The sequence below is a fragment of the Penicillium cinerascens genome (genome assembly GCF_028974065.1).
Source record: "Penicillium cinerascens strain IBT 15544 chromosome Unknown contig_1_segment0_segment0, whole genome shotgun sequence".
Taxonomy (NCBI): domain Eukaryota; kingdom Fungi; phylum Ascomycota; class Eurotiomycetes; order Eurotiales; family Aspergillaceae; genus Penicillium; species Penicillium cinerascens.
Window position 1 is genome coordinate 3,876,033 of NW_026695287.1, and position 23,593 is coordinate 3,899,625.

Below are 23,593 nucleotides of genomic sequence, written 5' to 3' on the forward strand. Positions count from 1 at the left end.
ATCTCGGTCCGACCACACGTGATTGTTAAGATACGCCGTCCCTCAAGAGGTTCTTTTGAAGATTGGGCCCCGGGGGGATATAGAGGTGTCGGATGCATTGAAGTTACAAGCTAATACATGCTTTAAATACAATGTAATCTGGGTAATAAATAACACAGACTCACTGACACGGATGCTGCGGAAAACTCCTAATATAAGCTAGCGTGTCTTGGCAATTATGGATTGAGAAACAATCGAAGAGTATAAGTATAGGTGGTGACAAAAATTACGGGACGTGCTGTATAAGATGACGGGCTGTCAGTCTTTTCAATCCGGACGTGTGGCATGATGTCGGATCCACTCCCGCATCACTGGAGATATCCAGACGCACCAGCCGACCTTGGTCTAGATCAAGATTACGAATAGGAAAGAAGAACTTGTTTAATGTCGGAAAAGCGTTCCTCGGGCCTTCAGACCTTGGTAAAACGATCCATGGATAATTGAAAGTCACAATGATAGCTTCGTCTTATGACGAAAACATTGATTCATCATTAACTTGCTGACTTCTACGGTGATCTAACGTTTTAGTCATATGCCTCACGGAACTGATAATATAAGTGTCGAGTGTTTCTGGACTCAAATTTGGCATATTTCTCAGTGTTAATGCAAGACAGCCCGATCTAAGCATCCACCCAATTCTTCCTTGATCTTGACCTCGATATGTCAACCGGACAAAGGAATCCCCAGCCAGTTCGTCGGATCATAACAACCCATGATCCTAAAAGCGGCCGAGCTATCTTTACCGACGCGGTTGGGGAGCAGGTATCGTTCACCGGGTTCCCGGTTCCCCCCGGCAAGCCCCCAACGTCAGACTATGCTCTGGCTTATAACACGAGTACATTTCCCGTGCAAGGGCTTTCCCCTCCAACTTCTGCGGTCCCAGAGTCCAAAGCCAACCTCGACATTAAGCACTATCACTCTCAGCTCTCGGATCCATCGCCCTTGAATCCGCCAGGAGGCACCTCCTGCACAATTATCGAGGTGCCTCCAGACACTTGGGTCCCGATGCACCGAACAGAGACCCTCGATTATGGTGTCATCATTGATGGCGCTACAGAATTAGTTCTTGATTCCGACGAGAAGAAAGTACTGAAAAAGGGTGACGTGTTTGTTCAACGAGGCACGGCTCATGCTTGGCGGAATATAACTGAAAAGAAAGACAACAATGGTGTTTTACGCGTCTTCTTCGTCTTTCAGCCTATCGAGCAGGTGCGACTGGAAGGCAACAAGGTCGTTGCTCAGGACTTGACACTGTCTCTGCGTGAGTCGTAAATTACCCAGCAGTGGTGTATCGCTCGAACCGCAGAACTTTAAATAACCGTATGAAGGACTTGGAAAAGTAACCCCCCTATCCCCAAAAGCCAGACGTGATTTTTAAGGTATCTACGTGGCGGAGGGAACAGTCTCTTTACCGCCTTTATTGATCGCGTTTCTTTTACCTCGAGTTGTTCAAAAACCACCATTTTGTATTTCAATTTTTTTTAATTTTAAAATATGAAAACTAATATACTTATTACTTTAGCACCTATGAATACAAATTATTTAATTTTTAAAAGTTCTTACTTTCAAAAAGAGGCTAAAATTCTATTTTTAACAAGGTTTTAAGTTAGTTACAAGTCTCTTCTTACAAATATCCAGGCCTGTATACTTTTTTTCTTTTCACTGAAAAAGAAAATTCGTCAGATAATGGCTAGGGGTTTAGTAAAGGCCTAAAAAGAATCATTTCTATCGTCAAAAAGAAGAAATTTCTTAACAAAAACGAAAAACTCAGAATTCTGCCCGGTAGACACTTAAAGAATCACGTGGGGTGTGACTACTAATTCCTTATAAAATACTTAAATGGCGCAGATGACGTGAAGATGAGATCCACGATCTTAACTTCCTAAGTTTCCGTTCGATTCACAAATTTGGCTGAAATACGAACATAGTGACGTAAACACAGACACCTAAGGATGATGTCAGTAAAACCGAACGCGCCTCGCTTTCCTCTTCCCTCGCTTATGCTATATAAAAACGGAGGCGTTCGGCTGAAGGTTAATTGATTAAAACGAAGAACATTATTGTATCCGGGAATCAACTCGAACGGAAATTCTGTGCGGAAAATACACAATGTGTGCCTCGATCACTACGGACATTAGCAACTACGGGGCTCGGGGAATGGGCGATCCAAGCCATACGATGAAAGCCTTGACTTGGCAAGGGAAGAATTCGGTTAAAGTTGGTCAGTCATTCTGCCCACCGCGGCCTTTATTTCATTTTGTGCTTCCCAGCATAATTCGATTTTTCTGCTAATACAATTTGTTATAGTGGATACGGCTCGCCCGAGGATCATCGATCAAGGAGATGTCATACTTAGGGTGACGGGCAGTACTATTTGTGGAAGTGACTTACACCTGTTCCACGGTATGTGGTGACTTTCAACATTCAATGAAGTGTCGCTGGATATGCTTATGCGATATCCGTTATCGATCTATAGAGGCCATCGAAGATCTCGAAAAAGATGATATCCTCGGCCACGAGTTCTGCGGTATTGTCGACACCGTGGGACCGGCAGTCAAGAAGGTCAAAGTGGGCGAACGCGCTGTGGCATCCTTCCAAATTGCCTGTGGAGATTGTTATTATTGCAAGAAGAAGTTGTCCTCAATGTGTGAGCGGACTAATTCGAGCGAGCATGCCAGCCAGTTATATGGGCGTCGAACAGCCGGTACGTTTCTTTTTCAAATGGCTACGCCGATTTTTGGTGAGGCTGTTATACTAAATGCCCGTCTCAGGTATGTTTGGATACTCCCACTTCACGGGGGGGTTCGCTGGCGGTCAAGCGGAATATGTTCGAGTCCCGTACGGGGACGTGAACCTCCTTAAGCTGCCCGACGACGTCCCTGATGAAAAGGGTCTCTACCTTTCTGATGTTCTGGGAACATCTTGGAACGCCGTTGTTGACACTGGGGTTGAAAAGGGTGATACTGTAGCAATTTGGGGAGGTGGCCCAGTTGGACAAATGGCCGCTGAATTCAGCTTCTTCCATGGCGCCAAAAGGGTTATCCTTATCGACGGTGGACTGGGAAAATGGCGGCTAGAGCATGTCAAGAAGATTCTACCCAAGCTCGAGACAATTGAGTATACGAACCTTCCGAAGGGCGAGACTGTTACCTCGACTCTGAAGAAAATGTGCGACGGCCGCGGACCCGATGTGGCAATTGAGTGTGCCGCCGGTGAGTATACGAAAGGATGGGCCCATTACTTTGAAAGACTTCTGGGCATGGAAACGGATACGTCTGAACTCCTCAACGAGATGATTACTTCCGTCCGTGGATTCGGGCGTTGTGGTGTCACCGGCGTGTATACCGGTTATGTGTGTGGTACCTTTCCTATGGTAAAACAACTTCACTAACGTGGCATTTTAGTGCAACCATTTCAACATCGGCTCCATGATGGAGACCGGGGTCCATCTCGCTGGTAATGGACAAGCTCCTGTGCAAAAATACTGGCACGACCTCTTGAAGTGTATTCAGGAGGAGCGAATTCAGCCACTCCATATGGTCACCCACCGGTTCAAGCTCGAGGACATGGACAAGGTTTATGAGCTATACAATAGGCGTGAACCGGGTGTCCAGAAGATTTTCGTCCAGACAAAGTTTTCTGCGCCTCCGTCACCAGGAGCTCCTGCCTTGACAAAACTCTGAGCTTCGTTGTGCTGCATAAAAGTTTACCCAAAAATTTCATTATTTCACACGCGTTCGAATCTAAAATGGCATTATGCATTCGACGCTCAAATAACAAGATTGTGGAAAATATAGCTTTTGAGGTTGCTTCAAGTTTGTGCCTCGTGGCAGTGAAAAGACAAGTAGAGGGGAGGACATCAATATTGTCTAAAGAAGAGAACTGGTCCTTCCGATGTTTTATTACCGCCTCTCACCATTAAACCCTTTATGCCCAAGTAGCTCAGCTCCAGCAAATTACCAGGAGTGTATTTCTGGTTACTTCTGTATAAAACAATACAATTTCCGACGACAAGAATGATCCGGTAATTCTGAAAACAGACTACTGTGCTTTGGCAGATAGGGTTCGAAAAAATGATCGAAGAGTGTAGATTGTGACGCTGGTTTCAAGCAGTGCTATCCTTGTAAGGCCCGAGCTTAAACAACCTCTTCGCATTCTCCCGCCCGATCTTCACCCTATCAACCTCATTCAACTCCGCCGCATCAAACCAGTCACATCCATCAGCGAACGTCTCAAAGGGATAATCAATCGAGAATAAAATCCGGTCCGCGCCAACCTCGGCCATACAGAAATTCAACGTCGTCGTTGAGAAATGCCCACTGGTTGTGATCCATAGGTTCTGCGCGAAATACTCGCGGATTGTCTTCTTGCATGTCTCTTGTAATCCGAGAAGCTTCTTCCGGTCTTCGAACCAGTGGTTGATTCGCCACATGTCGAAGGGGATGTGTTCGCCTAGATGGCCGAGGATTACTTGGAGGGATGGGTGGCGGTCGAAGACTCCGTTCGTGACCATGCCCAGGACGTGCAGGCTGACGCCCTGTGCGAAGGAGAGGGGTGGTCCCACGAGCCATTTCCGGTCAGCCCAGAGTTTCTCGTAGATTGTTCCGGTGGGGTTGCGCGGGTGTAGGTAGAGTGGGACGTCGAGTTCGGTGCATGTTGCCCAGAATACGTCCCACTTGGCGTTGTCGTAGAAGATCATGTCGTCGCCGTCTGGTCCGGCGCGTTGCGTGTCGTTGACGAGGGCGCCTAGGAAGCCGTGCTCTTTTACGCAGCGGCGGAGTTCTTGAGCTGCTTCGTTGGGGTCGTGCATGGATAGTGTTCTGAGTAGGGACCGGTTAGCTTGGAATATATACAGTGAGAGGTGGGAGTGGGACATACGCAAAAGCGGCGAATCGATCAGGATGCGCTTTTACTTTCTCCGCAATGTAATCGTTGATCTCCACAGCCAGAGCTTGTGCATCCTTGGGATCCCAGATATCCTGCACACCCGGCGCAGTGTATGAGAGAATCTGCAGCCCGACGCCGTGCTTCTCGGCGAAGTTCAGCCGGATCGAGTCAACGTCGTTGATCTCGGCAACATGCTTGTCCACGTCTGTCGCGAACAGTCCTGCCCACCAGCGTGTCTTCTCTTTGAAACGGGGAAGCGCAAAGGCTTCTTCGAGGGCGATCTTTCCGAGCATTTTGAGGTGGTGTGTATAAGTGATGAGGTGACCGTAAGATAGAACCTTGTTTTATATGTCCGCTTGCCCCGCACCTTCGGAACTGCCTCTACTTTTACCCCGAGGGTTTCGTGCGCGAGAATGTCGGAAGGAGAGAATCGGCTCGCATCCGACGGCGTCGGGCCTAACACCTGAGCTCCACCTCCGCATTTGCGGCGCGGCTCGGCTCTGTGGGGCGTGGTGTCCTATCCGACGGTGTTCGTTCTTTGTGTTACTATGGATCTAACGCCGTCTGATAGTATCTCGGGAACTTATCTAGTGACGCCACGATCGTCAGTTTGAGGGGTTCCCGACACTCGGAAGATTCGTGCCGAGACCATGATCTCTAGCCATCTGTTAAATATTTTCCCGCAAGGATCCACTCGTACTTTTTGTATGTTTTTTTTTTATCTTTAAACAGAAATGTCCCACTCAGTTCCTGTCTGTAATTATTATCTGTAATGTGAGATATTCTACAGCTCATGAATACCCAGACGAAGTACACTCAGCCTGCCAATTCACCTGCTGCGACCCGCGAGCATTCACAAGCGAAACCAACATCCCCAACACCGCAAACTCCAACTTCAACTTAATACTGTAGACCATGGCCTTCAGAATAACCTGCGTGAAATAAAAACCCAGATACTCCAATGCCACCAGAGCGATATCCATCGCAATCGCAATCACATTCACCGCCAGCAACTCGTACAATATCTTATGGCGCCGCTTGTCGCCACTGGGACCGAGGCGGATGATCCGGATTGTGTCGTAGATGTATATCGTTGAGATGAGTGTTTCTTGCGTCGAGAACCAGGTGAGTTGGGTTCGTTCCATGACTTGAAACCCTCGGACCCATCTTGTGGTTGGGACGTAGCTTGAGCCTACGTTTAGGATTACTGTCGGGATGATGATCGCGAATATGCTCAGGATGATCAGCCACCGCACAAATCGCAGAAGTCGCAGGTTTTGTGAGACGAGATGGAGGCGGGAGTAGAGGACGATCGACTGGTTCGGGACCATCATCACGAAACCGAGGTTCGATAGGAGCACCGCTAACCATAGCGGCGTCATTGAGAAGTATTGGAATGTTGGCCCGAGTGTGGCCGGGATTACTCCCACCGTGCTGGACGTGAGGAGTGCCCAGAAGTAGAGGCTGCGATAGCGGCGGAAACTGAGCGGGATCAGGACTGCTAGCTCGACGGCGTTGTATAATGCGATCGACATGAATGTGACCACGGATATCCCCAGTGCCTGGTTGCTGGACCCAACTTGGAATATAGCCGTCGGCCCCTTCTCGGCGTCGGACATATTGGGCAGGGTGGGGTGCGGCTCCTGGGGTGCATGGCGGGTGCAGCTCGTGGCGTGGCGCTGGGATTTTTGTTCTGATTATATGGTGGGCGTGTAAGGGAGGGGGGAAAGGGGGAGAGTTTTGCGGCGGAGCTTAAACGGGCATAACACTTTTCGACCGCGCGTGGGATGAATGGTACTCCAATTACTCGACGCCAATAGCTCGAGTGGCGAACGCCGCGGATGGTTGGACGTCATTAATCGTGGATGGCCCAATCACTTCATGGCTAAGTGTTATTCCCGCGTGTCTGAAGATTGGTCCTCGAATGGGATGCGGCGAACGTCCGGCTGAGTTCTAGCTCCTTATGGATTTAGTATAAGCCATTCCCTCGGTGAATACAGGAATGTTTTACTATGTGCTCAGCAATACATCTCCTCGTCCTCCTCCTCCTCCACCGTCACAAGATAGCCGGCTGTAAATGTCGCATGCCCAATACCATCTTCCATCTTCTGGAATTTGAACGATGCCTCATTTCAACCCTCAAATAAGGCAGGTCCGGCGGAATGGTTCCCTCTGGGTATGACTCTTCAGCTTGCGGGCGGGAAGACCTGGCAAGCTGCGACTATGCTTGCGCTTTAGCCTGCTGCTAGGGGCATTCCGCCAGGGTATCTCTTGAACTGTCGAGTAAATTTTCCATGGAGGGACCCCAGGCATGTATCTCGAGAACAAGAATTGGCGTTCTTTCCCGGATCAGGCGAATGGCTTCCATCTCCGTTGCAATTTTCTCATATGCTTACTCGGGAGAACTACTGGTAACACGGGGCATATTATAGTCCGCGGCGAATGCTTTGTGCGGGGTAAAAATAGATGATGTATAGGGTGTAGTTCGAGAAAGAAAGAGCTCGCAGCTCGCAGGTACGGGGTAGTGTGAGCCTGACGCTAGGGCGCCACACAACGGCGCGTCACTAGAGCCGCCAGGGGCTAAGGATCTTGATTCCCTTGAAAGATGCCTAGGCATCTCAAAGGGGGTCTGGGGTCCGGGGTGATCGACGCCCCGCATGGAGGTTGGTGGAGGCTGGTGTCAGACTCCCCGTCAGCATTGGCGTCACCGAGGCGCGGAGCGCGGAGCCTCTCGATGTGATAACTCCGCGCATCTCACCGAAGTCACGACAAACCATAGCCCGGCCCCTACTAGTGGTGTACGCCCGAGGCCGTCACCGACACTACCAGCCACCACAGACGTTGCCCGGGATCAAGTGGAATCGACCGGGATCAACCCATCTGCAGGATGATCCGGGTTTGGCCCCAGCAATCCCTCAGCACCGGTCGATGTGGTACTCTTTCAGATCGACGTGATCTGGCGAGTCCCCTTTGCTGTTGCATCTGACTTGTCTTTCTATACCCTCTGCGCACCATGTTCGCCAAACCAGGCAGAGGGATGCTCGAGGAGCACGAGACCGTCCCCAAGCCCCAATTCGTGCCGCAGCGCACGTTTGGTACTGCTGCTGAGCGCGCTCGTCGGAACATCAACGCTAAACTCTCCAACCCGTTGGCTGGGTATAGCCACGCTGAACTGCGCAAACGGGGTCATAGGTTTGCGATCGCTCATGAAATTGGAGATGAATCGGATATTCGCGCTTTCGGGCTGGGTGCTGTGCTTGCCCAGAGCCCTGAGAAATATGATCGTGTGTCGGGATTGACGGATCAGGAGAAGGAGGTTCTGCGTCGCGAGTTTGCGCATCGCTGGTCGCAGCCATGGAAAATGTATGCGGTTATTGCGCTGTGTTCGCTGTCTGCGGCCGTCCAGGGAATGGTAAGTCACTGTTTGTCATCTGTGTGACGATGAATGTGCTGACAGCCTGGAGGATGAAACTGTAGTAAACGGAGCCCAAATCTGGTACAAACACCAATTCGGCATCGCCGGCGACGATTCGAGAAGCACCTGGCTAGTCGGCCTTGTCAACGCCGCACCATACCTCTGCTGTGCCCTCGTCGGGTGCTGGCTCACGGTCCCATTCAACCATTGGTTCGGTCGCCGAGGAACAATTTTCATAACGTGCTGCTTTTCGGCCATTGCTTGTCTCTGGCAGGGCTTCGTGTCAACATGGTGGGCAATGTTCGTCGCCCGCTTCGCGCTGGGCTTTGGCATCGGCCCCAAATCAGCGACTGTGCCAGTCTACGCCGCCGAAACAGCGCCGCCAGCAATCCGTGGTGCTCTCGTTATGCAGTGGCAGATGTGGACGGCTTTTGGGATCATGCTCGGGTACGCCGCAGACCTGATCTTCTACCAGGTGTCCGATACCTCTGCCATCGTCGGACTCAATTGGCGTCTAATGATGGCTTCTGCCATGTTTCCCGCTCTGGTGGTCTGCTGCTTCGTCTTCACCTGTCCCGAGTCGCCACGCTGGTATATGAGCAAGAAGCAATATTTTCGCGCTTACCAGTCCATTTGTACCCTGCGTCACCATAAGATCCAAGCGGCCCGTGACTTGTACTACATGCACGTCCTCCTCGAAGCCGAGGATACCATGGTCCTCGGTCAGAATAAGCTACTGGAACTGATTACTGTCCCGCGTAACCGTCGGGCGATGATCGCGTCGGAATTGGTCATGTTCATGCAGCAATTCTGTGGGGTTAACGTGATCGCGTACTATTCAAGCGAAATATTTCTGGTACTTCAGTCCACTACCAGAATTCTATATATGCTGACCCTCAAAACAGGAAGCAAACTTCTCTCCAGCTTCCGCATTAGCAGCCTCTCTCGGCTGGGGCGTCATCAACTGGCTCTTCGCAATCCCGGCAATCTACACAATCGACACCTTCGGCCGCCGCAACCTCTTACTATCTACGTTTCCCCTCATGTCCGTCGCAATGTTCTTCACGGGTTTTTCCTTCTGGATCCCTGAATCCAGCCACGCCGCCCGAATAGGCTGCATCGTTCTAGGCACATACCTCTTCGGCATAGTCTACTCCCCCGGCGAAGGTCCCGTCCCCTTCACATACTCCGCAGAAGCGTATCCGCTTTACGTCCGCTCGTACGGAATGGCGCTCGCGACGGCGACTACCTGGTTCTTCAACTTTGTTCTCGGTGTTACTTGGCCTTCACTGCGATATGCTTTCACTACACAGGGTGGTTTTGCGTGGTACGCTGGGTGGAATATTGTTGGGTGGTGGCTTGTTTTGTTGTTTATGCCCGAGACGAAGAATAAGACGCTCGAGGAGCTGGATCAGGTTTTCTCGGTACCTACGCGGTTCCATGCAAGGTATGGGTTGAGGCAGATTCCATATTTCCTGAAGAGGTATGTTCTAAGGAGGGATGTCAGTCCGGAGATTTTGTACGAGAGGGAGGACATGGCTCCGAGTCGGGATCTTGGTAACGCTTGACATGGCTTTGGTGTTGGCGTCTTGTGTTCGTGTAGATTTATGAGACTATGTATAATGACTCTATGTGAATGCTACCCATATACGCCTCGTTTTCGAATAACAAAAAGTGAGTTTATCGTGAACCCAAAACTGAACCGGGGTCGGGGGTTACCCACGGACAACTCGACACCTTAATCCACGGGAAGCCACCTCTCACTCCGCGAATTTCCTTGTCTCCAACACAATCCCCTGAAGACATCACCATTCGCGTTCGTATGGCCGAATTTCCCACCGCTGAACAGGATGGCTTTCGAGTGGAATACTATTTCTTCTATGGCACCCTCATGGACCGCACCGTCCTAGCTAGTGTCTTGCAACAACCGCACAGGCCCGAGGTCTACACCGCCAGAATCAGAGGATGGCAATGCAGGATGTGGGGAGACTACCCTACCCTCGTCCACGGCCCGGACTACACCGTGAGCGGAGTAGCATACGAAGTCCGCTCTCTCCGGGATCGAGATCGCCTGATCGTCTACGAAACGGATGCATACTCGTTAGCAAATTGTTTGATCGAGTTTGGGCATGGAAGGTCTGTCCAGGGTAAGACGTTTGTCTGGAACAACGATACGGAGCTTCTTCGACCGGGCACGTTTGATCTTAAGGACTGGCTACTGAAACAAAAGGAGTTCGAGGTTCATCTGCATTCATCTTATTCGGTTCTATCACTATGACTCAGGGTTCCTATGTCTGATGATCGTTAGCGAAGATCATATCGCGGCGTGACGAAATGCAAGATAGGAGTTTTCCACAAGTCAGATAGCAGTTGGACATTGACATTTTGTCTTCAATATGATTCAGATCAGGTCTGTGAAATCATGCTTCATCATTGAAGTGGAGGGCAAAAGCAAAAGCAAAGCAAAAGCAAAAGAACTTACCCATTCAGACCGTTCCCACCGACTGAATTAACAGCCAGTGGGTCTTCGAGGAGCGACGGCATGGTATTACTGATGACTGATGATCATTAGCAACGATCAATTGTGGAACACAAAACAGTTTAAAGCTTCATCAGAAATTGTGATGTATGGATTGTTATCCTCAAGATAATTCAGAACAGGTCTGTGAGAAATCGATATTTCATCATCGAAGCAAAAGCAAAAGCAAAACAAAGGACTCACATTTCAAGCAGTCCCATGAGGCGATAGAACTCGTCCATCGGCGGGTGCCTCACGCATTGCCTAGCTTCGCACATTTCATTTCTCTCCAGGTGCAACGTGCTGTTCACCGCCAGGATGGTCACAGACCACCCTATCAACGGCGGGCTTCCACCCAGCGGCGTTGGCGGTCTGGCCTTCATGAGCCAGGGTGGATCCACGTTCATGTGCACGGCATTTGCCAGCACCATCTCACGTGGCGGACCCCCTGGACGAATATCCAACTCCATGACACCCGTGTTGGACCACACTGGGTGCATGTAGTCTGCAGTACTCGCAGCATGGGCCAGATGGAATGACTGCGAGCCGAAGATATCTGACAGACACGACCAGAGAACTTGCAAGATCATCCCATGCGCCACCACGCCAATGACCGCATCGCTGCTGGTAGTGCGATCGGCCATCAAGGGGAGGACCTGATCTCGCAGGAACCCATTGATCCGCATCTTCATCGAGTTTATTGATTCGATTCGCTCTGGCGCCACGGGCACTGATCCACATCCGAAACATTGCTCGCGCAATTTCGCTGTCTGGAAGGGCTCCAGCGGAGGCCCACTGCGAAGCTGATACCGGCAGATGACTTGGGCGGTCACGGTAGCACGACTGAGATCCGAAGAAAGAACACGGTTAAAGCAAATTGGACGATCACGAAAGTGCCGAGCAAGACGTTTGGCCTGTTCGCGCCCCAGGGGGGTCAGGCCCACGTTGCCAGTGTTTCTGCGTTGTTAGTTTGGGTCTGGTGCTCCATCCGCGGACATACAATGCTTGGCCCACATTATGCTGGCATTCTGCATGGCGGATGAGAAACAGTTTCATCTTGTTTTGTCGGGCTGGATCCTTGACAGGAACAGGCCTAGAAACAAGCTGAAACTGGGAGCTCGTTGGGAGTGATGTCCCTATGAACGCATGTTTGAAGGCAAAGAACCAATGGCTGGGTAACCCAACGCAGATACATCCATGGTCAAGTCAATGACCCAGGGGCTGCGAGAGCTCCAGCACTTGTGTGGAAATCTGTCATATTCTGAGGAAAGAAAAGGATAAAATCGGAAGCGAGAGCTAAATAGTCGGCGGTGGAGCAGCGGAAAAAAAGCCCTCCCCACTCGGTCCGAACAAACAGTGCAAACGCAAACAAAAAAATTATGGATGGAAAGATCACGGCAGGCGCAGTTAGTTTTTGCTGGTTTTCTGGTTCTGTCAAGCTTGTGAGGTGATTCCAGGGTCGTTTTCGGTGAGCTTAATTTCTTGAGTGCTTTTTTGCTCTGTGGAAACTAACATCTTCAAAGACAATGGCCGACACCGAGATCCCCAGAGAGGAGGAGAGTGAGTAAACTTTCCAGAATATTTCCAGCTCTCAACTGACCCCAGACATAGCTCCCAGGACTCCCTATCAGAATGTCCGCACCAATGGACGTGCCTTTAACTCCGCCAACTGGCGTACTAAGGGCGACAGCCCCCAGGCTTCTCCCTCTCCACGTACCAGTACTTCTCGCTCCGCCTTCAGTCGTCCAGGACCCCATGTGCCTCAAGCTATCTCGGAGGGCCGCCGCCTTTACGTTGGAAACATGCCCTATGCGGCCAAATCGGAGGATGTGGAGGCGCTGTTCACAGCTGCCCAGTACCCGGTGTAAGCAACTATTTGACCCGGACCTCTGCTTCATATACTGAGTTCAACTTCATAGCGAGCGCATCGATATTGCCATTGATCCTTTCACCGGCCGAAACCCTTCCTACTGCTTTGTCGACCTGCAGACCAAAGAAGCTGCCGAACGAGCCATGACCGAGCTGGACGGCCACGAGATGCTGGGCCGGCCTGTCAGGATCAAGCCCGGTGTCACCAAGTCTGCCAGTGAACGAACCGGTGAACGAACCGGTGAACGAACTGGTGAACGAGCTGGTGAACGAACTGGTGAACGAACTGGTGAACGAACTGGTGAACGAACTGGTGAACAGAACAGAGCAGTATCCAACAATATTGGCAACGCTCGCTGGCGCGGTTCGGCAACCACCATCACGCCCGTTGCCGATTCCAACCAGCGTGTCTATGTCGGAGGCTTGCCGCGAGTGGCGGAGCAGGAGACTATTGAAAGCAACATAAAGACTTTCTTCCAAGGATTCAGCGTGTATGTTCCAGTGCCATTCCATCCCCTTTGAAGCTATATTGATTTCGATTAGTGAGGCCGTGAGCAGGCTTTTCGCTCCCCACCCGGCCAAGCGCTTCGAGCCCGGTGACCACTACTATCTGTTTGTGGAATTGAACACGGCGGAGGAAGCACAGCGGTCAATGGACACTTTGAACGGCCAGCTGGGTCCTTGGGGAGGCCCGCTACGAGTGAATCGTGCGCGGGGACCCACCCAAAGACCTGGGGAGCGCAAGGAGGGTGAGCCGGTCATTGCATGAAAGCATGAAAGGGATAGAATCATAACGGAGTTCTTATAGAGGGATGCATCATGAATAGAACACAAGTTACGAGTGAACGGGAAAGCAGGTTCCAAATGTCGCGGGATTGTAGACAGGATTCCCACGTAGACGGGGTCGGATGACGTTAGTGGAGCCGGAGAAATCCAGACTCATTCACCTTCACCGCATTGCGCGATCTCAACCTTTCCACTTGCGCTCTTTTTACTTTTCTAGTTTTTCTTATTCTTGGAGCCTCTCGCTTGCCCCTTTTCTACCTAGTCTCTTTGGCCTGCATGTTGGGTTAATCACGTTCTGCTTGTCCCTTCCCGCGGGTTCGGAACCTCTCCCTATTCTTCCCGAAACACATTCAAACCGCAGACATGTCGACTGGAAGTGTGATCAGGAGTCAGCAGCAGCACAAGGTGTTCATTGCTAGCGTGAGTAATAAGTTACCTTTATTTTGACCTCTACCCCCACGGATCATCTGCAGGATTGTGTTCCGCGGGGATCCCTGCGCTGCCCCTCGGTTTGCCTCGGCTATCCCCAGATAGGCTTGCTTTTAGTCTGTAGCCCCGTGGATCAATACGGGGTTTCATATACTGCAGTCATGAACACAGATGTATTCTCTGAAGTTCAGCCGATGTAATTGGTGTCGGGATGCACCCCACGTGAGGCATGTCCTGGACAGGCAACGACGCCCAGACGCCGAGTTGGGACGTTGACATCTTTGCCGTTATTATCGTCTGATATTCTGCACTTCGATTCTTCCCATGTTTTTCCTCTTGATTACTCTACACTATCGGTTCGATCAATATGTTTTCTAACAATATCGTCCAGTCCGATGAGTCCAAGATATGTGTGGTGATGGTCGGCCTGCCGGCCCGAGGCAAGAGCCTCATCGCCGGCAAGGGTGAGTGATACCGAGGGCGAGATAAGAAATGAAGGCTAATGAAGAATCAAGCTATGCGATACTTGGCCTGGGTTGGTATCCCCGCGCGTGTCTTCAATGTCGGTAGTTATCGTCGGCACAACACCCCCCAGCCGGCGGCTACCTTCTTTGACCCTCACAATGAGGAAGGTGAGCGCATGCGTCGCGCTGCAGCAGAGATGGCCATGTCGGACATGCTCAGCTGGTTCCAGACCGGCAAGGGTGTAGTAGCCATCCTGGATGCCACCAACTCCACCGAGCAGCGTCGAAAATGGATCTACGAGAAGTGTCGGGATGCCGATATCGAGACCCTATTCGTCGAGTCCATTTGCGATGACGAGGATCTGATCATGACCAACATTCTCGAAGTCAAGACCACATCACCAGACTACAAGGGCCAGGACCCGGAGCTGGCTGCCATGGATTTCCGCAACCGCATTCGCAACTATGAAAAGGCATACGAGACTATCGGCGATAACGAGAAACAATACACCTATGTCAAGCTCATCAATGTTGGCTCAACCGTGATCATAAACCAGATCAAGGATTATTTGTCGAGTCGGCTCGTCTACTACATCCAGAACCTGCACATCAAGCCGCGGTCCATCTGGCTGTCTCGGGTATGTTCGCTTATTCTTGTTTTTAAGATCAGAAACTGACACTCTTTTGCAGCATGGTGAATCAGAGTTCAATCTCACTGGAAAAATCGGTGGCGACTCCAACATCTCCGAACGTGGCGAGGCATATGCCCGGGCATTGCCCAGACTGCTGCGCGAGTCTGGAGTTCCCCCCAACACCAAGATCGTCATCTGGACATCGACTCTCCGCCGCACGATCCAAACCGCCCGCCACCTGAAGGCAGAGACGGGCTACGAGAAGCTGGAATGGAAGGCACTGGACGAGCTGGACTCGGGCGTGTGCGACGGCCTGACCTACGAGGAAATCGCAGAGAAGTACCCCGAAGACTTTGCTGCGCGCGATGAAGACAAGTACAACTATCGCTACCGCGGTGGAGAGTCCTACCGCGACGTGGTCATCCGGCTCGAACCCATCATCATGGAGTTGGAGCGCAGTGAGAATGTTATCATCGTCACCCACCAGGCTGTTCTCCGTTGTATCTATGCCTACTTCATGAACGTGCCCCAGGAGAACAGTCCTTGGATGGAAGTCCCACTTCACACTCTCATCAAACTTACTCCCCGTGCATACGGCACTGAAGAGCAGCGCTTCAAGGCTGATATTCCTGCCGTCTCCACCTGGCGTGGTAAGGGCAGTTCGGCTAAGCACCAGGAGTTTAAGGAGGCCCAGCACTGAGCATCGGAACGGCGTTTGTCTTTCATCTGGCTTCGGGAGTACATATGAGATTTCTGAGACGGGACACCGTCAGATACCAAAAATACCATTTATGTACAACAAGACTCTGCCTCCGTAACTAGTTAGTAAACCTAGTTAACTAAAATACTTCAATTTGTTGCCTTGTATTCCAGGCATAAGGACCTGACTCAGCCGTAGACGTCACATGGCCGGAGCTCCCCTCGAAGCAGCGCAACAAGAAACCCCAGGGACATGAATTGACCCTTCTCCAAGACTGTGATGTTATCCGCTTTCACCGCGCGGCCGCTGGTCGAACTCAAGCCGCGCGACAAGTCCAAGATCGACTCCGTCCTCGCCTACGGCGACCGTCTACTCGCCGGCCTCAACAATGGCTCCCTCCGCATCTACCGCGTCACCGATGACGGCACAACCGAGCTCCTTCGCGAACTGGAGAAGTTCTCCCGCTACAAGATCGAGCAGCTGGCGCTTGTGAAAGAGGCCAGGGTCCTGGTCTCGCTGTCTGGGAGTTATGTTTCTCTTCACGACTCTCAGACCTACGAGCTTCATGAGCAACTCGCGCAGACTAAGGGTGCTTCTGCTTTCGCTATTACCTCCAATGTTGTCAATGATCCCGATACCAATGTCCCCGCTATCGTCTCTCGGCTTGTGGTTGCTATTAAGAGGAAGATTGTTATGTGGGTGTGGCGGGATATGGAGCTGGAGCCGAACACTACGGAGTTGAGCTTGGTTAGCGCGGTGAAGACTATGACCTGGGTGTCTGCTACGAAGATTGTTGTTGGTTTGAGCTCCAGCTTTGTTATGGCTGATATCGAGAATGGTCAGATCTCTGAGCTGCCTGGACCGGGCAACATGGAGGAGTCGGGCCGATTTACAGGGGTCGGTGCTGCGAGTATGAGCTATATCGGCATGGGTGGCATGGTGCCTCGGCCGCTTGCTACAAGATTGAGCGAAGGCCAGATATTGTTGGCCAAGGACATTAATACCCACTTCATTGATGTGGATGGCCAGGCGCTCGGTCGGCGGCAGATTCCCTGGAGCCATGCGCCGGTAGAAATTGGATACTCTTACCCGTTTTTGCTCGCGTTGCACGATACTGCCAAAGGTGTGCTCGAGGTACGAAATCCAGAGACCCTTTCACTGCTACAATCTATCCCTCTGCCCTCGGCTAGCATTCTGCATATTCCTCAGCCGAATATCAGCCTTGCGCATGCTGGAAAAGGGTTCCTTGTCGCAAGTGACCGGACTATCTGGAGAATGGAAGCCCTGAGCTATGATACGCAGATCGACACCCTCGTTGAAAAGGGTTACTTGGACGAGGCAATCAGTATGCTCGGTATGCTCGAGGATGCTCTCTTACGAGACAAACCCGGTCGACTACGCTCGACCCAGCTTGAAAAAGCGCAAAGCCTGTTCGCTCTGCGTAAGTACCGCGATTCTTTGGATCTTTTTACCGAAGTGGCCGCTCCTCCGGAAGTCGTTATTCGTCTCTATCCCCGCTTGATTGCCGGTGACCTATCTGCTGTTCCAGAACAGAACGGGTCGGATCATGTCAACGGGTCTCAACCCGACGGGTCCTTCGAAGGGGCAAAGGACGGGCTTCAAAGGTCTCTCTATGCTCCCTCTGTCCGGTCTCTTCTCCGAAGGACTGAAGAGGGCAGTGACGCCAGCAGTACTCGTGACGAAGAGAAGGACCTAAAGTCTTCAGTCCGTGAACTCCAGGGGTACTTGGCAGATGTCCGTCGCCGTTTCCAGCGATACCTTGGCCCGGATGGCAATTTGAAAATACCTGCGCCTACCGATGCCACGGACGAAGTGAGCGCCTCTGTGCTCAAATTACTCGATTTTCCGACACCCGACACCTTCTTAGAGGCCATCCGTGCCAAAGCTCGACTGGTTGATACCACGCTGTTTAGGGCACACATGTTTGCGACGCCATCACTCGCGGGCTCCCTGTTCCGCATTGCCAATTTCTGTGATCCCGACGTGGTCATGGAGCGCCTGGAAGAGACAGGTCGGTACAATGATCTGATCGACTTTCTCTATGGCAAGAAGCTCCACCGCCAGGCTTTGGAACTGCTTCGCAGGTTTGGCCAGGACGAGTCGGGGCTGCTAAGCGGACCGACCCGCACAGCCGCATACTTGCAGAACCTTCCACCTAGCCAAATCGATTTGATTCTCGAGTTTGGCGAATGGCCGCTCCGTGAAAATCATGAATTGGGCATGGAGATCTTCTTGGCGGAAACTGAAAACGCAGAGACGCTGCCACGATCTCGAGTCATTGCCTTTTTGGAGGGCATTGATGCCAAACTTGCTATTCTGTATCTTGAGCATGTCATTCGTGAATGGAATGAAATGTCGCCTGACCTGCACCAGCGGCTTTTGATGCTTTATCTTGATCGAATCAATGCCGACAAGAGTGATCAAGAATGCAAGGATAAGTTCCTAGCCATGCTCAAGGAGAGTGAGCAGTATTCACCAGCCAAGACGTTGGATCGGCTGGATCGCGAGGGCATGTATCAATCACCACACCAAACCCGGATGTATCTAACATCGTACAGATCCAGACTTCTACGAAGCACGAGCTATCGTGTTTAGCAAGATGGGCCAACATCGCCAGGTTCTGGAGATTTACGTGTTCAAGCTTCATGACCACGACAAAGCGGAGGAGTATGTTACATTCCACGTATACCAAGTCCACGCTAACCCCGACAGGTATTGCAACCAAGTGCATCTCACTGAACGCCAATCCGATGAATATGAAGATGAAAATGAAAAGTCCATCTACCTCACGCTTCTGTCCCTCTACCTCGATCCGCCACACGGCTATCCACCCCAACACGGCCCCGCATTGATCGTCCTCGCCAAACACGGATCCCGGCTACCGGCAGACGCAGCCCTGAGCCTGATCCCTGCGGAGCTGCCTGCGCAGGAACTGGAGTTCTACTTCAAAGGCCGGATGCGTGCAGCCAATTCCATCTTCAACGAGGCCCGCATCGTAGCCAACCTCCGCAAGTCCCGCGACATGCAGACCCAGGCCCAGCTCGTCCTCGGTGAAGGCGTTCGGGGGGGCGGGACCCGGGCACGCCACGTCACCGTCACAGAAGAACGGATCTGTGGTGTTTGTCACAAGCGATTGGGAGGAAGTGTGATTAACGTGTTTCCCGAGTAAGTCCTCCTGTTCCCCCTCCCTCCTGTCTGGTCGTGTCTAACCCCTCCCTCTAGTAACACTGTCGTCCATCTGGGCTGTACGAATCGCAGGTCCAGCATTCGTTCCGGGTAGAGAGCATCTGCGGTTTTGGTTTCGTTTCGAGCGTCGTTTTGATACCCAGTGTAGCATAGATATTTCGCACATTCATGCATCATCCTCAACTACCTCCTCGCCGTAGTTTGCCTCTTCCTTGGCTTCCTTCTCTGAGATTTTGCCCTTGTCTTCTTCCATTCGTGCGGTCAGGAAGACATTGACTTGGTCTTGCAGCTGCGGGACGAGAGTCTGCAGAGATGTGAGGTGGGCCTGTTTGGCAGCGAATGGGTCGGCATTGGAAGTGGGAATGGCGTGTTGGAAAGTCTGGGTGGCACCAGGAGCGGTGTAAACCGCCTGAAGAGCGAGAGAATCGGGCATGGTTGCAAAGTAGATAGAGTAAGGAAGCAAGACTGACGGGAGAAGAATGAGATTTGGTGGGGGGAGAAAGATCGGCGGCGGCGAAGCTAGCCCGGAAGGGGGCAGCTTGCGCCTTCAACTTGACACAAACACTGCTGCATCCTTGTTGTCCCGATACTGGGACATGAAGAGCCATGAGCAGTAGCCTGCGCTCTCCCGCTTCGCCGGGGCGTCCTCAGCGAGCCCCTCCCGTCTATCGCCGTCCCAATCCCCCCTCTGATGAGGAAGACGAGGAAGATGATAGCGACGAAGACGAATTGCGCCGCCCCGGATCCTCCGGCAGCGATGCCTCCTCCAACGTAACCACGGTCTCGGCGGCTCCCATTACCCCAGTTACGACTCAGCCCCCGGCAGGGGGTTACTTCTCTCCCCATCCCCGCTCTACCTCAGCCACGAGCTCGCCTCAACACGCGCCTCGCAACATGCCAGACTCAAATAGCCGCCGGCCTTCTGGTCGAGGCCCCTCCTCGGAGCTACAAAGACATCGGTCTCGACATCATTCCCAAGGCTTCTTTGAACCGTCTCTGCCCACCGCCTCATCAGATCAGATGCCAGCGGTCTCGGCATCTCGCATCGCGGCCCAGGCGGCCATGCAGCAGAACAGACGTTCTCCAAACGTGCTTAGTCCTCGCGAAGGCCACAGCCGGCCTGGCAGTGCCTCTCCTCCGCTCATGCCCCAACCTCTGCGTATCAACCACCAGCCGTCTCCCTCTCTTCCTCCTCCGACAGTACCCAATGTCGCAACAACCGCTGCCAATGTGGTGTTCCCGCGGGCCGGGCAACACCCATCGGAGCCACCACCTGAAAAACAGAAGAAGAAGAAGCTGTTCTCGAAACCGAAACACATCAATCTCAGCCGAGACAAGGACCCGCGTGATCGTGGCCTTCCCTCGCCAAGCAAGATGGCCGGCTTATCGCGAATCGTCAGCGCGTCTACCACCAACCTGGCAGATCTCCCGTCCAACAACTCCTCTATGTACAACCTTTCGAATGCGTCCGTGAGCACCGTCGTGCCGTCTGATCGATCCCCAGCGCCACCGGAGAAGGACAAGGACAAGGATAAGGATAAGCACAGGCACCACTTCCTGTCCAGGCAGAAGCTTAAACTCAAGGACCGCGGTGATGACCACTATAACCTCCCTCTCTCCTCGGCGTCGAGCAATTCTCGTCCTGCGGATCCCAACGCCCCCAAATCTCTCTATTCATTTACCGGTCCTGCATCTCCAGCACCCGTTGCAACATTTGGCAAATCAGTCAGTGGCTTGGATCTTCTCCATGGTGGACGGGCTCTGCGTGAGAAGAAGAAGGAGGGAAAGGAAAAGGAAAAGGCACTCGCCGAATCGGAGCAGATGGAATGGCTGGCCAATTCTGCTGGCGGCTCCGTGACATCATTCCCTGGCCCATCATCGCTGAACAGCTCGGGCGGAGTGTTAGGCGAGGCCGTACTTCGAGAAACGCTGCAGGGATTTGGCTTGAACAACATGTCCCCCGAGGACGCATGGGACTTTCTCAAGGCGAAACTGCTGGTCATTTTTGATGGCGAAGATGTTCGCATTGCCATTGAAGATCTCAACAAGCTCGTCCTCGTGCACTTGCAGCGCTGTGTCCACAAACGAGCACCCGCGGCGATCATCATGGACCTCCAGGAACTGCTCGAGACGGGATTCGCTACTCTAAACCACAGCTCATTAGTTGGCGTTCCGGATGAGAAGCTTGTTCCGCACTTGGTACAGATCTGGATGCTGGTCTTTGGTACCATCTTGCCGTTTATCCAGGCTGTCTTCCTTCCTCTTGACCTTGAGTTCAAGGGTTGTGGATCGATCATGACCAGCCGGGAGGCCCTCGAGTTTTGGGGGCCACCACCGGTGGGTGGAACCCTCGATGTACGGAGTTTGGTGCTGATTGCCTTTCGGGATTGCATCATCTTGAACCGCTATGAGGCTCTCAAAGCTACCTTCTCCCGGCTCAGTCTTGACAGCATCAACGCGGGATTCCCTACCCTCAGCGTGACAGCCAAGACTACCGGCACCGGCGGCGGCCGTCCCGGCACTGCCGCGTCCCTGGATGCCGGGTTCGGCAGCTTCAACTCGCAATCATCCACCATGCTCAGCACTGGTGTTGCAAACAGCTACTCGTCCGATTCTATGAGCGCCCTCGCCAACCCCCGGCCTTCAAGCAGCAACTCTCGCAGCCGCGCTGCATCCAACACCTCCTCCAACCCAGACCCAATGATTTTCTCCTCCGTCTCGTCTCCTCCGACATCAAAACAGCGCCCGACCATTATTCATCGCGCCGGTTCCGCCGACTCCTCTCACGTCATCACCGAAACAGTCGGCCGCATGCTTCAGTGCGTCAGCGTCCTCGCCAGCGTCCACACAGACGACCCCTCCCAGGAACGGATCGAAGTCCTCAGCAAAGCCCTCAAGCACAACTGGCTCGGTCGCGGCCGCACAGGTCGAGACCGACGTGGTTTCGTCGGTGCTAAAATCCGCCCTGTCATGGTCGGAGGCACCCCTACTCTGGATGATTCCGAGTCCTTCACTACGGCCGGTATTAGCATCGGCGCCAGCACGAGCACTGGTGGTTCTCGCCACCGTGGAGACTCGGATTCATCGGAGTGGAGTGGGCCTGGTCTGAGTGTGCGTAGTGGGCCGAGGCAGTTGAGCGTTCTTTGATTTCTTATGATTTATGATAGTGTGATAGGTATCCTAGGCCTAGGATGGTTTGGTGTTTGGTCGGTTCTTTGGGCTTAGGTAGAATTTCAATTGGAATGAAGTATTTTGGTGTGCTCCTGCTGCCCTTTTCTCACGCGTTTCTCCGCGTGAACTCCTCTTCTGCCGTAGACAATGATAGATCTTCTCTATGCTTTCAGTATTCTCTACGAATTTTGCTGGTCTCTTACACATTATGAATATCATTCATATCACATCATGATAGACACATAAATCATAATAAACCCTTCCCATCATCTCATTCCATAATCGAAATCAATCCCCCTTTCGAAAGTAACCCATCAAATGAGAGACATGAAAGCCTCATGTCCACAAACTTCTCCGAAAATCCAAAATCCCATCTAGAGAAACATACTAGCATCCAGATCCCACACCTTCTCAGGCGGCGTTCCAAGAGTCGAAGTGATTTTATTCCACCGATTCGAGAGAGTCCTTGCCGCGTATTCCAGCCCGCTGATCCGGTTCCATTCTGCCGAGATATCCATCCAGGATCCGCCGTTTTCTTTCAGTTTGAACAGTAGCAGGTCTTCGGAGCTTGCGGTCTCCCAGCTTTTGGGAATAGGGATTCCTCTCTTGCGCTCGTTCGATGGGGATGGGGCGGGTGTTGTTCGGGTTCGTTTTGGTCGAAGAGCTTTGTCGGGAGTCTGGATTGGTTTGAAAGGGCTTTTAGTAGGTGTCAATGCCTGGGCGGGCTTGATGAGTACTTTGACAGACGGTGTTGGCATGGACAGGGTGAGCTTGGACGCGTCGTTTTCAGTTGTAGGGTAAGGCGTCGCCGGCTCTTGGAAGACGAGCGTGGGTATGCAGACTTCGGTTCGGGGGTACTTCTGTTTTTCTAGTTCGTTCATGAGTCCGTCAAGTTCTTCAATGGTGGTGGGTCTCAGCATTTCTTCTTCCTCCTGGGTGATGAGAAGGTATGGATTCATGGCATTGGTGAAATGCATGCTGAGGGGATAGGGCACAGGATGTAAACATGGGGGAGTAGAGTTGATGGGAGAGGTAAAAAGTGAGAAAAGGGAGTCTGAGTCCCGGATGGATGGCAAAATAGATACAGCAACAGGTTGAGGTAGACCTCGAAACGGTCGTTCATGGAACTGGAGGATGTTCATCTTCCCGACTAAGACTTTTGCTCTGTTTAGACTTATATATTCACTCATTTATAGTCTAAATAAAGGTAGTCTAGAGACTTATAGATCTAGATCTCCCTGTACAATTGCCTTTGTAGGTCAATAATTCGAGATTAATGTAGACCAGGAGAGTTTCGGTAACGGATTGCACAACTCAGATATCAAGAAAATCCCTGTCGGCTGAGTTCAATGAGATGGCTTTTGCAGGTGCGTTTGTTTACCTTTGCAGGCAGAGCAATAGACAATGCGCAGTAAGATGAACAGAACGGCCACGAGAAAGGCCACCCCCAGGTAACTCATTAGGGTCAATATCATT

The 23,593-nt window shown here is 52.0% G+C and overlaps 13 protein-coding genes across 13 annotated transcripts; 8 read left to right on the forward strand and 5 right to left on the reverse strand.

The window, feature by feature from the left end:
• Positions 1-699: 699 nt before the first annotated feature.
• N7498_003000 (cupin domain-containing protein) lies at positions 700-1,311 on the forward strand (the record flags this gene model as incomplete). Its single annotated transcript, XM_058450062.1, has 1 exon — positions 700-1,311. One exon carries the CDS (start codon positions 700-702, stop codon positions 1,309-1,311), a length of 612 nt encoding a protein of 203 aa, XP_058312406.1.
• An 837-nt stretch (positions 1,312-2,148) lies between these two features.
• Positions 2,149-3,722, forward strand: N7498_003001 (zinc-dependent alcohol dehydrogenase; the record flags this gene model as incomplete). The annotated part of the gene is made up of 5 exons (XM_058450063.1): positions 2,149-2,260; positions 2,347-2,442; positions 2,516-2,743; positions 2,811-3,391; positions 3,444-3,722. The coding sequence occupies 5 exons, from the start codon at positions 2,149-2,151 to the stop codon at positions 3,720-3,722; spliced, it is 1,296 nt and encodes a 431-aa protein (XP_058312407.1).
• Positions 3,723-4,144: 422 nt separating this feature from the next.
• N7498_003002 (amidohydrolase family protein) lies at positions 4,145-5,219 on the reverse strand (the record flags this gene model as incomplete). The annotated part of the gene is made up of 2 exons (XM_058450064.1): positions 4,145-4,859; positions 4,918-5,219. 2 exons carry the CDS (start codon positions 5,217-5,219, stop codon positions 4,145-4,147), a joined length of 1,017 nt encoding a protein of 338 aa, XP_058312408.1.
• Positions 5,220-5,717: 498 nt separating this feature from the next.
• N7498_003003 (uncharacterized protein) lies at positions 5,718-6,545 on the reverse strand (the record flags this gene model as incomplete). The annotated part of the gene is made up of 1 exon (XM_058450065.1): positions 5,718-6,545. The coding sequence occupies one exon, from the start codon at positions 6,543-6,545 to the stop codon at positions 5,718-5,720; it is 828 nt and encodes a 275-aa protein (XP_058312409.1).
• Positions 6,546-7,939: 1,394 nt separating this feature from the next.
• On the forward strand, positions 7,940-9,909 carry N7498_003004 (uncharacterized protein; the record flags this gene model as incomplete). Its single annotated transcript, XM_058450066.1, has 3 exons — positions 7,940-8,338; positions 8,391-9,197; positions 9,247-9,909. 3 exons carry the CDS (start codon positions 7,940-7,942, stop codon positions 9,907-9,909), a joined length of 1,869 nt encoding a protein of 622 aa, XP_058312410.1.
• Positions 9,910-10,163: 254 nt separating this feature from the next.
• Positions 10,164-10,619, forward strand: N7498_003005 (gamma-glutamylcyclotransferase family protein; the record flags this gene model as incomplete). Its single annotated transcript, XM_058450067.1, has 1 exon — positions 10,164-10,619. One exon carries the CDS (start codon positions 10,164-10,166, stop codon positions 10,617-10,619), a length of 456 nt encoding a protein of 151 aa, XP_058312411.1.
• Positions 10,620-11,059: 440 nt separating this feature from the next.
• Positions 11,060-11,915, reverse strand: N7498_003006 (histidine phosphatase family protein; the record flags this gene model as incomplete). Its single annotated transcript, XM_058450068.1, has 2 exons — positions 11,060-11,816; positions 11,860-11,915. 2 exons carry the CDS (start codon positions 11,913-11,915, stop codon positions 11,060-11,062), a joined length of 813 nt encoding a protein of 270 aa, XP_058312412.1.
• Positions 11,916-12,292: 377 nt separating this feature from the next.
• Positions 12,293-13,497, forward strand: N7498_003007 (uncharacterized protein; the record flags this gene model as incomplete). The annotated part of the gene is made up of 5 exons (XM_058450069.1): positions 12,293-12,327; positions 12,383-12,419; positions 12,465-12,723; positions 12,779-13,219; positions 13,272-13,497. The coding sequence occupies exons 2-5, from the start codon at positions 12,386-12,388 to the stop codon at positions 13,495-13,497; spliced, it is 960 nt and encodes a 319-aa protein (XP_058312413.1). The 5' UTR covers positions 12,293-12,327; positions 12,383-12,385.
• Positions 13,498-13,877: 380 nt separating this feature from the next.
• N7498_003008 (bifunctional nucleoside/nucleotide kinase/histidine phosphatase family protein) lies at positions 13,878-15,739 on the forward strand (the record flags this gene model as incomplete). Its single annotated transcript, XM_058450070.1, has 4 exons — positions 13,878-13,934; positions 14,335-14,407; positions 14,459-15,045; positions 15,098-15,739. The coding sequence occupies 4 exons, from the start codon at positions 13,878-13,880 to the stop codon at positions 15,737-15,739; spliced, it is 1,359 nt and encodes a 452-aa protein (XP_058312414.1).
• Positions 15,740-16,018: 279 nt separating this feature from the next.
• Positions 16,019-19,040, forward strand: N7498_003009 (putative vacuolar morphogenesis protein AvaB; the record flags this gene model as incomplete). The annotated part of the gene is made up of 4 exons (XM_058450071.1): positions 16,019-18,269; positions 18,319-18,427; positions 18,473-18,925; positions 18,983-19,040. The coding sequence occupies 4 exons, from the start codon at positions 16,019-16,021 to the stop codon at positions 19,038-19,040; spliced, it is 2,871 nt and encodes a 956-aa protein (XP_058312415.1).
• A 72-nt stretch (positions 19,041-19,112) lies between these two features.
• Positions 19,113-19,379, reverse strand: N7498_003010 (uncharacterized protein; the record flags this gene model as incomplete). Its single annotated transcript, XM_058450072.1, has 1 exon — positions 19,113-19,379. One exon carries the CDS (start codon positions 19,377-19,379, stop codon positions 19,113-19,115), a length of 267 nt encoding a protein of 88 aa, XP_058312416.1.
• Positions 19,380-19,552: 173 nt separating this feature from the next.
• On the forward strand, positions 19,553-22,093 carry N7498_003011 (uncharacterized protein; the record flags this gene model as incomplete). The annotated part of the gene is made up of 1 exon (XM_058450073.1): positions 19,553-22,093. The coding sequence occupies one exon, from the start codon at positions 19,553-19,555 to the stop codon at positions 22,091-22,093; it is 2,541 nt and encodes an 846-aa protein (XP_058312417.1).
• Positions 22,094-22,491: 398 nt separating this feature from the next.
• On the reverse strand, positions 22,492-23,094 carry N7498_003012 (uncharacterized protein; the record flags this gene model as incomplete). Its single annotated transcript, XM_058450074.1, has 1 exon — positions 22,492-23,094. One exon carries the CDS (start codon positions 23,092-23,094, stop codon positions 22,492-22,494), a length of 603 nt encoding a protein of 200 aa, XP_058312418.1.
• Between the last annotated feature and the right edge of the window lie 499 nt (positions 23,095-23,593).